The 15,846-nt window shown below is 37.5% G+C and overlaps 1 protein-coding gene across 1 annotated transcript in view; it reads right to left on the reverse strand.

The window, feature by feature from the left end:
- LOC104540358 (chromosome unknown open reading frame, human C10orf11) overlaps window positions 1–14,652 on the reverse strand; it is a gene marked incomplete at its 3' end in the record, with an annotated part of 36,668 nt that extends 22,016 nt beyond the window's left edge. The window contains exon 1 of the mRNA XM_010184155.1: window positions 14,575–14,652. Within this exon, the coding sequence (XP_010182457.1) occupies window positions 14,575–14,652 (78 nt within the window). The remainder of the gene's footprint in view (window positions 1–14,574) is intronic.
- Between the last annotated feature and the right edge of the window lie 1,194 nt (window positions 14,653–15,846).

A 15,846-nucleotide genomic window follows, 5' to 3' on the forward strand; every position in this document is an offset into this window, starting at 1 on the left:
TAATGTTATTAGCTGCTCAGTTAAAAAGGAGCAATGTTACACAGAGGTTTGCTTATTAATTGTTGTTTTCATGTCATCAGAGCTGTGTGCACTTGGTGATTTAATCACCCAAATTCAGAGTCCAGAAGATGGGAGGGGTTGCCACAGTACAGAGAGAGGGTGTAGCCATTAACATAAATTTACAGCCATATGTTATTTTGCTATTCTTATTTTTTCATCTTAAACAGAAGTAAACACTAGTACCAAAATAAAGTTGGTAAGACAGTAGGTAATGAAACAATCAAGGAAAAAATGTGTTTGCTATCATTCAGTGATACTAGCTACCAAATTCAAGGCAACAATCTCTGCCATCATAATATATGTGGAAATATTGCCTAGCAGTTGTACTCTGCAATTTAGAAGTTTTAACCACAATCCACACAATAGGTTTTATGGTGCAAACTTCAGTAAGTCCCATAACTTCTACGTTCCTCAATTTCCCATCTGCGGATGAGGGATAAGAAAGGACTGCAACCATGAATTACTACACAGAAAGCAATTCTGTGAGGCAGAAGTAAAAATCAGTACAAAATACTGGCATTTTTATTTTTAATGAGGGGGAGATAGTTATATTAATGTACTGCAAGTATTTCCTTATGAGGAAAAGGAAAGGCATGTGTATAGATACACAGCATAACAAGAAACGCACAAACACCCTAAGAGACAAGTATAAAAAGAGGGATATCCCCCAAGAAAGAAAACCAGTCTAAAATTAAATCTGTGCTGTGTTCTCATAGTTCACAGCAGAAAAAATGTCTCCCTGTCTTAGTACATTAAAATAAACACAATCTTACCACCAGAATTCAACCAGCACTGAAGGGGCAGTGGCAAGTCAGTTGTTCTCCCTAGTTTCAAAAGGCTAATAAACATCACTAAGGTGTATTGCAGGTTGCTTTTCCCTGCTCTAATGACATGAAAGCTGCCCATTATCTCACCCACAGGTACCATCTCAGTTACCTCATTGCAGGGCTCACACTTTGCTCCCAGAGGAGAGCAAGTGCTGCCAAGAGATTTCCATTGCAATTTCCAAAGTCACATCAAACCGACAAAACATCACAACGTATTCAGTGCCGCCTCATTCAAACAGAAAAAACTTTACATTTCCACTGTAATTAACCCTATCCTCGTTAAGATAATTATGATCAAGCTCCCTGTCACAGCTAATATCACAGCATCATTGCCTATGGCTCACGCTTTGCCCTCATTAGCTTACAAAAACACTGCGCTAAACAGGAAACTGACTCCCTCTGCAAAACGACTTAAGATGTTCTGTAAGCAGACAGTAAATAATCCTTTAGAATACAAAGGTCTCAGAAATGTCATTTTATCCAACCCTTCGGCTAATCAGTATGATTTCTTCAAGCTTTCTTTCCCATAATTCATACATGGTTTGTAACAAAGTTTTAATCATAAAGGAATGTCACGGCTGAGATTTTTTTTTCTCTATGCGTATGCATGGCAATTGTCAACCACACTATTGCATACGGTCTCTCTGGCGAGACAGGGATTTGGTTACGATGAAACTAAAGAGTAGCTCTTCCTTTAGGTAATATGTGACAATGAAAACATGAGATTTTATAAATGAAAAAAAGCAGAAGCCTCTCAAGTAATGGACAAACCTGGGTACACTGCAGTTTTCCTTGTCCAGACGAACAAGCTGTTCAGAAGTATGGGCTGAAAAAGAAGTGTTCCTCATATTTTACCTCACCCCTCCATTAATAAGACAGCTGCCTCATATCTAATGACTTTTTCCTCTTGTTTAACAGGAAAAGAGAGAGCAGTTAACAATATGTAAATGAGAGATTTTGGCTTTAGCCTTGAAACTGATTTGCACTCTGTTGACAAGAGATAGCCATTACCAGAAGTTAAAGACAGAGCTGTTACAAACAAGAGCTCTTTAAAACACCTTTTTTTCTTGCCTTTCATGTTTTAACCGATTATAGGAGAGTAGAATCAACACCAGAACCCTAGTACTAGATAATTTCAGTATTTAAAGAATAGAAATGTAATTTCTATTTCTAAACACCTGCCAGCCAAGGAGCACAAAGCATTTTTTTCTAAACATTAATGAATTACTCTTCAAAAACCTGCTGAGTTTAAAATCTCATTTGGTAGTAAAGCAGAAAGAGGTTAAGTGACTAACGAAAGGTGACCTCCAGCAATTTTCTAAGAGACAAGAAATAAAACCCAGTGCTCCTGACTTCTAGTCCTTTGACTTAACCTCACCAAAACAAAACAAAGAGCAATAAATAAATGCTATATATATAAAAACATAAGACAGACACACGTGTAAGTTTAGATCTTGCATAATTCCCTGGGAATGCAAAACATCATTTCAGGTTTACTTGCTTTGATTCCTGTTCAATTTTAAATTCCATTTAATCTGAAATATAGCATACAAATAATAAAGGGGAAAACCCGAGCTATTTCCAATTCTGTTCTGATGGTGGAAGGGGTTCAGTGAATCTTCTGTGCAACCTCCCTCAGGCTGAGGCCTCTGTCAGAATTCCACTCTCAAACCTGTTCTGGGAGATTCTGCTCTAAACACACCTCTCACCTGTGAGTACAGAAAAATAAATAGCCCATTTTAAAGAAAGGAGTAGATAGAATGAAGTTCAAATTCCAGAAAACAAAACAAACAAACAAACAAAAAACACCAAAAAAACCCCACAAACCAAAAAGAAAACCACTCTCACTATTATAATCACAAAAATAGGGCAAATCAAAGGTTTATGGATTTCTTGAACACAGAGATAGTAATGGCAGATAAACTACAAGTACAGCATCAAAAAATGACCTCTACACTCTTCAAGCATAATAGCTTTAATTTTCTGCAGTCCTACCCAGTGTTAATACCCATTTATCTGAATGATAATACATCCAAAAAGAAAACAGATGGAGTATGTAATGGACAGTTCTGACACAACTTCTGGACCAACGCAGAACAAAAAAAAAATGAAAAAAAACCCACACCCCAGTGAAAGTGAAGAAACTCCAAAACTTTTAGTATGGGCAAATTTAGACCAGAGAAGTCATAAAACAGGAATCACAAAATGCTGCTGAACAGTTTAGCAATGTTTCCAAAACATGGAATGTCTAACATCAGATGGAATGTTAGTATTTTGCAGGCTACCTAGAGGGAGCATTTGGCGTCACTTTCAGTCAATCTGTTTCCAGCTTTCTGTTGCTAGGTAGAAAATATCTGGAAGCAGTCTTTCAAAAAAAACTTAAGGCAAGCCTGGTCAGCAAAAGAGAAAACGGAAAGAAAGGAGTGAGTGGAATCATTAAATACCTTGGAAGAAAAGAGCTTCATAAGAAAAGATTAAACCTGTGTTATGAACTGGATCTACAATTAGTTTCTGAGTCTCTTCATATAAAGGTCATACTTAACTTTCAGATGTAGAACAACATGAATATCCATTGCTCGTTTTTCCCCTTTCCTTATACGCTGAAAGCATACAAGACTGCATGAGATACCTTATTACCAAAAAGACTGGGATGAAAACATCTTGCACAACAACCATAAACTAGAGCTGTATAAGCACATTAAAATGGTGGGGATTCATGAAAACCCAGAATCTTCATCTGATTTTTATAGTCTCTTCCAAGTCTTATGCAGCAAATTCCATTGGTTATAAAAAGGGCCCAAACTACTCAACCCCTCCAAGCCACCACCAACCCTCAAACCACAAAGAAAACACAAACAAATGTAGAGTCAATAAACAGACAAAAAGAGATAAGAGGCCCTCTGTATTCTAAATGTTAAGTTCACAACGTTTCAAAATGGAAATAAAGCATTTTTTGCTATTAAATAGCTCCTCAAATGATGCAATTATCTGAAAAACAAAAACATAGATTTATCTCATCCATCTTTAAAAGCCCAAGTTACTCACAGCACCCTGCAGCCAGTGACAAAAGATGGGCACTTCCAGAAGGTGAATCAGACCTTCAGGTGAGGCTTACTGAAGTACATGCATTTGGGAGGGATGAGTGTAGCCTATTTGTCCAAAGTCTTGCAATGAAATTAGAAGAAATAGCAACCTCAAGCTAAAATAAACTGCAACAGCTGTGTCCCATACGGGTGGATTATTTACCTGCTGAAATAAACTACAAATCCCAATTACAGTTTTCAGAAGCTCACAAAAACATATTACGGTCAACCATTCAGTCATTTAACCACCATTCTCTCTTACCAAAAATCAAAACCAAAAAACTAAGATCATTTCTTTTCCTGCCCTAAGTCTACCATGAAACAACCGGACTGACTGGGAAGGGTGTGTCAGTTTCTCTTCTACTGAATCTCTTGAAGCCTCAGATTTCACTATGTGTATTTAATACAGCTGTACTCGAGAGAATATCCCATTAGGCTTCTTTTTACTTAAGTTTTTATATTACATCTTTAGGATTAAATATGCCAAGATTTTTTATTACATCACTGTTACAATTTTGTGTAAATCTAAATAAAATGACAATCGGCATAATACTATAGCCTGCAGCAAGGTAGTTTTCACGTAACTCATATAAAATATTTTAAAATAACACCAAATTGATCAGAAAATGAGCTTTTAGTCATCTAATGATTGAATCAGTATCATGTTACAAAATACAGTTTGCAAAACACAGCTAAAAATTACCAAGCAAAGAGCAAGTGACTACACATTCATATTTTATCAAAGGGCTTTTTGGAGAAACCACCACTAGGAAGTCCCTGCAGTTCAATGGATATATCACTTCAATAATATTCCTCAGTACAGGCTTAAGCATCCTTCCGCTAGGCTTTCTTGAAGATATTAGATGAAGAATAACAAGGTTAGAAGAGGAAAAACTTGGATGTGAGTTTCTCTCACTTCATTTGTCTTTTTTTCTTCAGTCTTAACACTGAATTTAGTCCTAATAAAACAAATGACATTTTTTAAAAAATGCAAACACTGCCACTTCCTGAACTTGAAAAAATTCAAGGAAGTATAAATGATTAGAAATAGCAAAAGAACAAGCCAGGGTTTACAAAATATAAGCCTGCCTGGTTAAAAACAAACAAACAAAACCTAAAATGCTGTAACATACGTATTCTTTAAAGCTCCTCTCAGCTCCACGTGCCAAGTTGAGAACCTATTCATAAATCCTCTAAAAAACAGTATTATAATGGAAATATGAGCAAATTCAAGTGCAAAGGTAGTGCCATAATGAAAGCTTTACTGTATCTTGGATCAATCTGTCACTCTGCAATTCAGATAGTAACCTGACCTCTCCCTTTTTTGCACAGAGAAAGGGGGAGTAACAAGCCTGTAGAGTGAGTAAAGCCCATTTCGACTACTAGAGTTCAGTGAGAAGGGGGAAAAGAAAAGTAATTTTTCTCCCATCTTCCACAACAACCAAGGCTGAGGATTGACAAGCAAATTGACGCACTGCTCAGAGGGCAAAAGATAAATGTTTGATGAATTGGCCATTGCTGGAGGAGTGATGGGCTTCATATGTGCATAATGGACTAGCTGCCGTTCAAGTCAGATTGCCTGCCAAGATAAGAAACCATAATGAATGGACCAAGCACAGCCTGTGCCATAAGAAAGTATAATCTGACTAGTTTTAATAAACTTAATAAAAAAGATGAAGCAGAGAGAGGCAAAGGGACTGGCCTTTGTGACCAGCTATAAGAGGTGAGAACGACTAATAGACTGCTCAAGCATGATAACAGAGAATTGCTAATGGACATAAAACTGAATCCCTTGATGTTAAAAAACATATTTGGAACAATTTTAAATCACAGGGATCTACCTATGTGCATACCACAGACACTGTAGCACTTGTTACACAGCACATAATTCCCGTTTATTTATTTTTTTCCTTTGCCACCTATCCTGCTTTGTCTCCCTAACCTCCTTAATCACGTCTGTATGGTATCTTAGTCTGTACCAAGATCCACACAACACACCAATACTTTTACCAACCACTCCTCTGAATCAAAATTATGCCGTAATTGTAACCCAAAAGAATTCAGGCTCAGTTTCCAGCAGAGACGTTTTGGCTGCACAACTGTATAGTTAACTTTCAGCCCCACTTTAGAAACATCTTTTACCACCAAAGTGTTCACACTCCGAGTAATTTCATTTGCTTTGCAAGCTATGTTTCCACCGAATATGAGAAATTTTTCAGTACAGATACAGGAAAAAAAAACACAAAAAAACCCCAAAAAACACAAAACAACAAAAAAAGAAAAAATAAAACAAAAAAAAAACCCAAAAAAAAGAAAAAACACGAAATCTTCCTAGCACAGACAAGACTAAGTTGCCAGCAATAGTCCTTTTGGTCTCGGACTTGCTATGTTGGATACTGTTCCACATCTGTACTCATAACCTCCAAGTTCTGACCTTTTGCAGCACCAGTCAGCACAATGAAAAGACATTAAAACCAAAACAAAACTCTTACAGTATTTTACTTTATATGGGTATAAAACAGTGTAAAGTCTGGTAATCACCACCATTTTCACGGTGAGTAGCATATACACACAAGGCCATTTCTGCTTTCCTTTCTCATTATTTAGCCACATGAATAACAGCGGCTTACTTTCTGAAGCTTACCAGACATTGAGACCTGAACCTGTGACTGAAAACGCTAAAGTAGGCAACAAGAGAAAAACCAGCCCTGACTTTTAAAGCAGCAGGATTAGACCAACAATCTATTTCTTTGTTAAGAATCAAAGGGCAAGAACATACCCTTGTGTGTGCATATAACACACAGTACTTGGGCAGGTAGAACTGTTTTTCCCTTTAGGTATTAAAAAAAAAAAGAAGAAGGAATAAAGAGATTGCAGAAAGAAAAAAAAGCAGGAATACATATTATACAGAATCACACCATTGTTATGCATGTTTGTTTTCTTGTTTTTACTTTTTTCCTTTGATGATGAAAAATAAATAAGGCAACATAAAATAGTCTACTTGGGGAAGTATTCAGATTACCACCCCCCTGATGTCAGTTATGCAGGCTGTGTCATATTTTAAACAGAAATGATTATATGCAAGACGGATGTCTAGTTTTCAGTATAAATTGTATCCAACTGCAAAAGGAAAGTAACTCATTATGGAGCAGCGCAGTAAGGCTCCCACTACTGAAGAAAATAAAGTTTTACGACTAGAGGATCTCTCCTCTCTCTCTCTCTCTGTAAGTGAGAAAGTGAGTGCAAGAATAAGACAGAAAGGGAAGGCTCAGGAGTGCTGGGTGAATTATAGACTGCCTCTCAAGATTCACAGCTCTTCGTGGTAGGAGGTTAATATTCTCACATGTCATTAGGTCTGCTGGCTCTACTGATGGCTCATTGAATCAGGCAGCAAATTATTTCCTCATGCTGCAGAGGACACCACACTTCAAAGGGAAGGAGCCAGGGTCAAGACGGCTCTCCAGTTCGATTAATGAGTTGGGATCAGCAGAGGTTGCCTGTAGGTAAGAATGTGACTGAAGCTTTTGACAAAGCTGACTTTTTGAACAGGACTTGACCCAGGCCTCTTACTCCCCTCCCCACCAAATTTTATTTCCAACATTTGCCTCTGACTGACCTGCTCAGGCCTGTTGGGATAGTTTTGACCTCCTCAGTCTTTGTTACCAGACACAGGAGCTGTCTGCCTATATTTGATGTGTCTCTCCCTAAAGGCCACATCAGCTTATCCAGGCTCATCAGAATACTTTAGAACTGCACAGCAACATAGGATAGAGTAGATTCATTTCAAATTTTTAATTTTCTTACTAAATTTGTTGAGAAGGGGGAATAAGAAGGCAACCAAAAGATATTTCAGCTTTCAGTAGTATTAAGAAAGATTTCTAAATGCTGTTAAATGCAGGCAAGAACACCACAAAGATTATTAGAGGCATACAACTTACATATTAAAATGATGGAAAAGCAGAAAATATATGTTCCTGCTTACACAAATTTGCTGACTAAGAATGTTCCTCGCAAATAATGCATTCCATACAATATTACTCTAAAAGTTTTTATTTTTATTGCTATGGTAGCAAGAGATAAGAGACAATTAAAACTTAACAGCCACTGCATTCATCTTTTTCTGAACACTCAATGGTATCCTCAGTTTTATGTCTCTGAAATATTTTAATGTGCATTTAAATAGATTTAATAAAGTACTGAAGTGAGATACATTGCATTAATATTTTTGATAAGACCTACTTAAACTGCACACTTTGTCCAACAAATATGAGTAGCTGAATCAACATGTAAGTCACTGTTGATAAGATTATTGGTTCTGATTATTGAAAGAAGAGTTTTGTTAATTACACCAACAAATTTGTTCACACAAGCTTTCAAATTTGTTACATAATTTAAAATCATGTTCAAGAAGATTTTTACCCCCTTATATTTCCAGAGAAAGGATCTAGGTTGCCCATCAGTATTTATTTTAATCACAGTACAATTTTAATATCCTTTTCCTAAACATTTTTCTCATCCGCACCTCTAATGCTCAAGCAATTGTTACATACTAAGTTCACAGTATACTTTTTTTAAAAAGTTTATTGTAAAATATCAGTCCAGAGATGTCCAAAAACGGTGACTGTTCAAACTTTGCAGGTTTAAGCTTTATGTTAGCACAGGTGCATGAATCAGGAAGCTACACATCTAGTTCTGAAATTAGAATGCTTTTATTTTTAATTGTGTTGAGCAAACAACAGCTCTTACGGACCATAAAACAAAAAGCTGGGACATTACTGCCTTAAGAAGATTGGATCACTTAAGTGCCTTAATAAGAATTTAGGAAATTTAACTTTTGGTGTGTATTTTAAAATCCTTTAGTGATCTCCAAGTGTAAGACAAATTTTCATCTTTACTGTTCAGTGTTTATTTTTGCACTCAAACCATTATTTGTAACAGATTTCCTTACTGTAACTAGCATTTAAGCCTCAAAAGCTAGTAAACGGAATATTAGATCTATAAAACTTAGGATAAAAGCATACAAGATCTATGCAGGACTGAGCCAAATAAGAATAACTAGAATCCTTTCAAGGAGACTACCTAACTGGGAAACTAAGCACATCCTCCACATGAATGTGCTTTAGTCTAAAGTACAAGTATACATAAGCAAGAGACAACTTTTTCTTTTACTTATGTCTGCACAATCTCCAGTGAATTGTATATTATGCAACTGGAAGCTTGCAACACCAGAAAAGCTGTAAGAGGGGAAACACTTTTTCATCGGCTTGTTCAAACAAAGTAACAGTGTTACTGAGTCTGTCCTCAGTGTTAACATTACACCACGTTTCATCTCTTTCTAGAAAGCTAGTGGCATACCAGAGATAATTTGTGAAACGTATGTGTCTTGTATAATACTTCACAGGAAGGCATGAATCCCATGAAGGACAAGTCCAGCTGGAGTGGGATGCAACTGGCCAGTTTGACACTTCTAGAGAGAAAGAGAAAATTATTGCGTTCAGAGCAAGGAGAAGCCACTCAGTCTATACAAAATAGCAATCACCAACAGTTTTCAAACATGATCATCAAAGCTCCTGGCTTCTTATAACATTAAATCAGAACTGATGGCAGGACTGAGAAGATGCATTGCTGCGACACCTGGACCCGAAGCAGTACCTGCTGGAATCCATTTCAGAAATCCTAGAGAAGATGCATTCAGCAAGTGAAAAGTATAGACAAAGTATAGACAAAGACCAAGTTTTGTATTTGTCCTTGTTTCAATTCCTAAAACTAAAAGCTTTTGGTTAAGTCTTACTAAATAGAACTTGCTTTGCTTTCAGGCACATCTGGTGTTTAAGAGAAAGGTAGTACCAATTACCACAGTTTCTCAAGAGGTAACAAATCTAAATAAAGACAAAAAGAACAAGAAGTCCTGTACCTAACTCAAGATGAATTAAAAGGCCCAGCTGCTATGAATACTGTTTTATACCAACTTGGATATAGTCCATCTGGGGAATTGTTGGGGCAATTACGGAGTTTGGGAAGGAACTTGTAAACTCATAAATCACCCTTGCAAAGAGCAGAAAACAAGGAAACACCTCATGACTTTTGGGAATCATTACTACACACTGCACTCAGTCAAACACTTGCATGATAACTGCTCAAGACTAATTATGTGTACAATTTTTTTGTGTAACTGGGCCTTATGGTAATTATGCAAATACTTATACATGCGAGTTCAAATTCAGATATAATAACGTATTTATATTGTTTAATTATTTTTTATAATGCTTTAATATGTCTTCATTAAATCTGTTTAGTCAAATTGGGGTTTTTTGCATTTTAATTAAACTCTTGCAACATGCATTAAGCTGTTTACATAAATAAACAATAAATGCATGGTGAAAACAAAGTTATTACTTTTACCTAACACTGGCATGGAAAGATAGCAGGTAACAATCTTACACAACAAGAGGATGGACTAGAGAATCTATGGGGGGTTTTGTGTTGGGTTTTTTTCCCCTGCTTCAATCCCTAAAAATAACAAAATTTTAGACAATCTGATTGGTAAAGTACAGTCCAGCACAAATCCAACCTTCAGAAGATACACAACTGTGGGTTTGATAGGCTAGGGATCAGGAAGATGATGATGAGGAACAATTACCAAAATGCAGACCATGTCAATACACTCTTTACTGGTCACTGTCCATACATATTCAAATGTTCCTCACACCAGAGAGCAATACAAAAGATTCACAACAGAATAAAATCAAATACCGTAAGAACCTGAGGTTGAAGGCTGAATTGCAAGCAGAATAGGCTAGTAGCTGAAAATGTGCTATAATATACATTGCCAAAAAATTATCTAAGACACATACACATTTAACGTGTTTTGAATATAAAAATTCAATATAAAACTCAGTTTACAGTTCAAAGTATATTTCAAGCTTTAAATTTCTTATTCAACATTTATTCAGCAACTAAAGGTGTAACCCACAACAGAGGCCTGATTATCTGTGTTGCCACTGCTTCCAGATTTATAGTCAAACTACCTATAAAAATAAATACATGAGTGGCTACAACTTACTGTGCTTGAATACTCTGATTCAAGCAACCTCCTCCTTGACACAACAGCTAGGTCTGGCTATGTGGAAATGCGGAGATTGATTCCCAGATGTAAATTTATCCATTTGAAGTCTACATTGCAGCCATCAGCCTATCTTCACCCTAAGCCATATGCTCACTCTTTTGTCCATAGAAGAATTTGATGACAATTAAATTTATGAGGGGCACATAATCTGCTCAAGCCACAAAAGTAAAGATGTAATTTACCTCACAGATGATCATGTGAACACACCCAGAGTGTTATGAAAGAAAACGGAAAAGCATCACAGCAAGCATGCCTAAGAACTATTCCTTGTTGACACAATTAGGCAGTTTGGTTTTCTGTTTGGTTTTTTGTTTGTTTGGGGTTTTTTTGGGTTTTTTTTTTGGTTTTTTTTTTAAAGAGATAAATAAATAAATAAAAGGCAGTTCACTCATGGCATTACCGGATTTCCAAGGGTCACCACAGTAGCCACTAGTCACCCACTGCCAGTTCCTCCCTGTTTCCAGAGACCACATCAAAGCACCTTCACTGCCTCATGGCCTTCTATAGAGCAACTTCAGCCGCTTAGGAACAAAATGGCTAAATAAAGGCCTGGACTTAAAATATTAAAAGAAATAAATTGACAGGATTTTGTCTGGAAATCTTGTCCTGTCCTTACTGAAGGCTAAAATAAACTTAATTTTTGTTAAAATTAAAGCAAAAATTAAATCATCTTATTATGTAATTGGAACTAGGCCTCAGGCACTAGCAGTAAAGAAGGGATTAAGGCCTCCACCACCTGGGTTGTCATTCTCATGGGCCCCATTACCACCCCCTTATTCGTTTTTATAGCCAACAGATTAAAATGCGAGCGCCGCAATCTTTGATCTTTCACTTGCTGACACAAATCCTTTCAAGCCTCCAACGTTTTCTGCTGAGGTAATTAGTACTAATTAAAAGGTTTCCAACAGCCTTTGCTCTACTTTTTCCCTCCAAAGAAATTGCTTTTACAAGTGCCTTCCATCTTTGAAATGTATGCATCGTTCATTTTCTTCTTTATCTGACTCCCAGAGATCAAGTAGATTAGTGACTCCATTATACCCCAAGACAAAGCCAAACAACAGGTTTTTACTATTTCCCTGACCTGTTGAGGTGCAGGGTTTAAATTCAGAATCAAGTGCCTCTGCTTGTATTAAAAGACAGTCCAATTATGCACTAAGAGACAAGATGCACGGATTCTAAGTTTAAGAATGGACATCATTTAAAGATGCAGTGTTTTCTCAGAAGAAAGAGGGGCAACTGTTCACTAATCAAACTGACAAGTTGTAGGACTAATAATGGGTCTTGCTTTTTTTCCTTTTCTTTTTGTTTGTGTATAAGGCATGATATAAACAATTTCTTTCACTTCCCTCCTCCCACCCCTTCCTCTCTTTTCCCCTTTTCAAATTGTAATGATTGATTCACATTTTCTACCTTAAAAAAAAAAAAGTTTAGGAAGTACCTTCTTGAAAGATTTTGAAAGCACAGAAAGTCCTGTCTGAAGAAGTTTTTGTTACTACAATGAAATAATGTGCAAGCAAACTGATGGATGGAAAAATAATTACTGAGATGAAAACACCATTCTATAGGATGTCTAAAGCACTAATGAAAGTCCAAGATTAAAAAAAAATAAAAGCAGCAAAAGGGAACAATATTTTGCATTGAGAAAGGGCTGTGTTTTGAATTTACAGGTTTTCAAATGATTGTTCAATCGACATGGGCACTACATGGATCATCTTTCTTTATGAAAACCTGGAAGCTTTATGCCTGCTGTGATAAAAATAAATTACAGTTCATGCAGCAAAAATGCTATTCAAAAAAGAGGACAGTTCTCAAGCTCTTAAAGTTCTCTTCCTATTGAAAATGACAGCAGCCCTCTCATGCTGTAGTATCTCTGGCACAATAGATCAGAAACCATACACAGAGCCACAAGAGGCTATCTAACGTATCATTACACACACAGGGGTCTATTCTCCTCTCGCGATGCAAGCACAGGGCTCCTGCTGGCACTAATGGGAGCTGCACGTGTATATCAAGGACAGAAACAAACCGACAGTGCTACAATTTTTCTGAACCAAGAAAAGTTTTTAAACAGCCAGAAAGTCAATAAATTTTCTCCCAATTGTGCCAGCTCTTCTACTTTACTTTCACAACTATTCTACTATGGTAGTAATTTCTTTTAGTGCGATTTTGCTAAAGAGGATCTAAAAGCAGTACAATCTCATCAGTTCAGATATATTATGACCCTGTGAAGTAAGTTTTAGCTCACATATCTTGCCCAAGGTTGTATGGAAATTACATGGCAGGTCCAGGAACTGCACATTTTGGTATCCTAGTAGTTCCCTGTTTTAATCAGCAGGCCATACTCCTCCTCTATGCATACACAATAACCAAGAGTCCTAGAAGCAGACTAGATTAGCCTTTGAGCCATGCAAATGCTGAAAAAAGGTTTTCCACAAACACAAGTCTTTCAAATAATTTGTTACAGATTCACAATGCTAAATGAAGAAAGCAAAATCAAAACAACAGTCTGCAAATCACCTAATGTAATGTTTCTAGTCTCCTCACCTTCTTAGTAAATGGTCACCATTGCCTTAGAATGTCAGGCAATCCCTGCAAAACCAACATGAGTTAAAAGAATACCATAGCCTAGCTCTTGGCACACACAAGCAAAACAGATCATATAGAAACCTCAGTCAAACCTAGGAAGCTGTGTAAGCCATGCAAAAGCATATTTATGCTGTCTTTTCCATCAGAGTAGCCTTAAGAAGCAGAACAGCTATTTCTACACTTAATATAATCCAATGTACCAAATATCCTGGCTTTCATGTTTATCAAATATTAATTCTTAGATTCTAATTAAATTCAGAATTACAAATTCTGAAATGTATAATAAATTGGAATTGGGACCATAGCATGGAAGAAAATAGAATCTAATGAAAAAGAAGGGAACGTATATCATAGAATCGTAGAATGGTTTGGTTTGGAAGGGACCTTAAAGATCATCCAGTCCAACCCCTGTCCCCCCATGGGCAGGGACACCTCCTACTAGACCAGGTGGCCCAAAGCCCTGCCCAACCTGGCCCTGAACGCTTCCAGTGAGGGGGCATCCACAGCTTCCCAGGGCAACAGTAAATAATTTCCTCCTAATATCTAGTCTACATCTACCCTCTTCCAGCTTAAAAGCATTCCGCTTTGTTCTATCACTACCTGCCCTTATAAAAAGTCCCTCCCCAGCTTTCCTACAGGACCCCTTCAAGAACTGGAAGGCCACAATAAGGTTCCCTCAGAGCCTTCTCTTCTCCAGGCTAAACAACCCCAACTCTCTCAGCCGGTTCTCATAGAGGAGGTGCTCCAGCCCTCTGATCATCTTCATGGCCCTCCTCTGGACCCACTCCAACAGCTCAATGCCCTTCTGATATTGGGGGCCCCAGAACTGGAAGCAATACTCCAGGTGAGGTCTCCCCAGAGCAAAGTAGAGGGGCAGAATCTCCTCCCTCACCCTACTGGCCACAATTCTTTTGATGCAGCCCAGGTTGCACTTGGCCTTCTGGGCTCCAAGCACACATTGCCGGCTCATGTCGAGTTTTTCCATCAGCTGACACTCCCAGGTTTTTCTCCTTGGGACTGCTCTTGAGACATTCTCCGCCCAGCCTGTACTTGTGCTTGGGATTGCCCCTACCCAGGTGCAGCACCTTGCACTTGGCCTTGTTGAACTTCATGAAGTTGACATGGGCCCACCTCTCCAGCCTGTCCAGGTCCCTCTGGATGGCATTCCTTCCTTCCAGTGTGTCAACTGCACCACACAGCTTGGTGTCATCTGCAAACTTGCTGAGGGTGCACTCATATATATGTATGACTCTTTCCATATTCCAGATCAACATTTTATATCATTAAAGAGATGGTGACATTAATGTAATCTGATAGAAGCAACCTGCCACATTCTCACCTATTACTAAAATAGCCTGTGCAAAATCAACATTAACAACACACTCTCTAGAGAGCCTCTGGGACTTTCACATTATGAAATCAGAACTCTATGAAGAAAAAGATTTTATTAAAAATCAAACACACAAACAAAAACCCAAACCTATCTCAGGGAAAAGTCAGTCACAGAGAAGAGGACTACATGGGTGGGTGCCTAAGCAAATATTTTTAACAGACCCACTCTCATAGACAAAGCTGAAGTATCACCCCAATGTGCAAAATAATTAGACTGGTTTTGAAATTATAAGCTCCAAAATTATGTCACTTCTTTCATTTGAGCTTTTCTTGTTTATTTTTATGTTTACATGTACAAAATGCTTTTATGTTCATCAGAGACACCTTTTCAATTAACAGCCAAAATTGTCTCACGAACAAGAAATTAGAGATGAAACTTTAGGAAAAGGAAAATCTGTAATCATGAAGCTCGCAATAAAATGTCATGCTGGCAGCACAGTAGACAAAGTTAACATGTATATTATAGCAAAAGAAGGAAAACGAGTGTCATGTATAATGCTTCAAAGACTGTGCAAATGAAGCTATCTCAGTATTTACTAAGGAGATTAAAAAAAAAATCTGCTAGGCTTCTTGCTGAGCAAAACTTGCTTGGCTACCTTACAAGCTTTTTAGATACCTTGGGATCTAAAGCAATCCACAGTTATCAGAAAAGCAGAGAAAAGGGATAAAGAAAGTCCCTATCTTCCCTAGGTATTCAGTTGTGGCTCTCTTTCCAGACTGCAAACAGTCGCTGTGGCCTTAGGGTTTCATTATTCATCTACTATGGGATGCA

The sequence above is a fragment of the Mesitornis unicolor genome, unplaced genomic scaffold, assembly GCF_000695765.1.
Source record: "Mesitornis unicolor isolate BGI_N332 unplaced genomic scaffold, ASM69576v1 scaffold8275, whole genome shotgun sequence".
Classification (NCBI taxonomy): Eukaryota; Metazoa; Chordata; class Aves; order Mesitornithiformes; family Mesitornithidae; genus Mesitornis; species Mesitornis unicolor.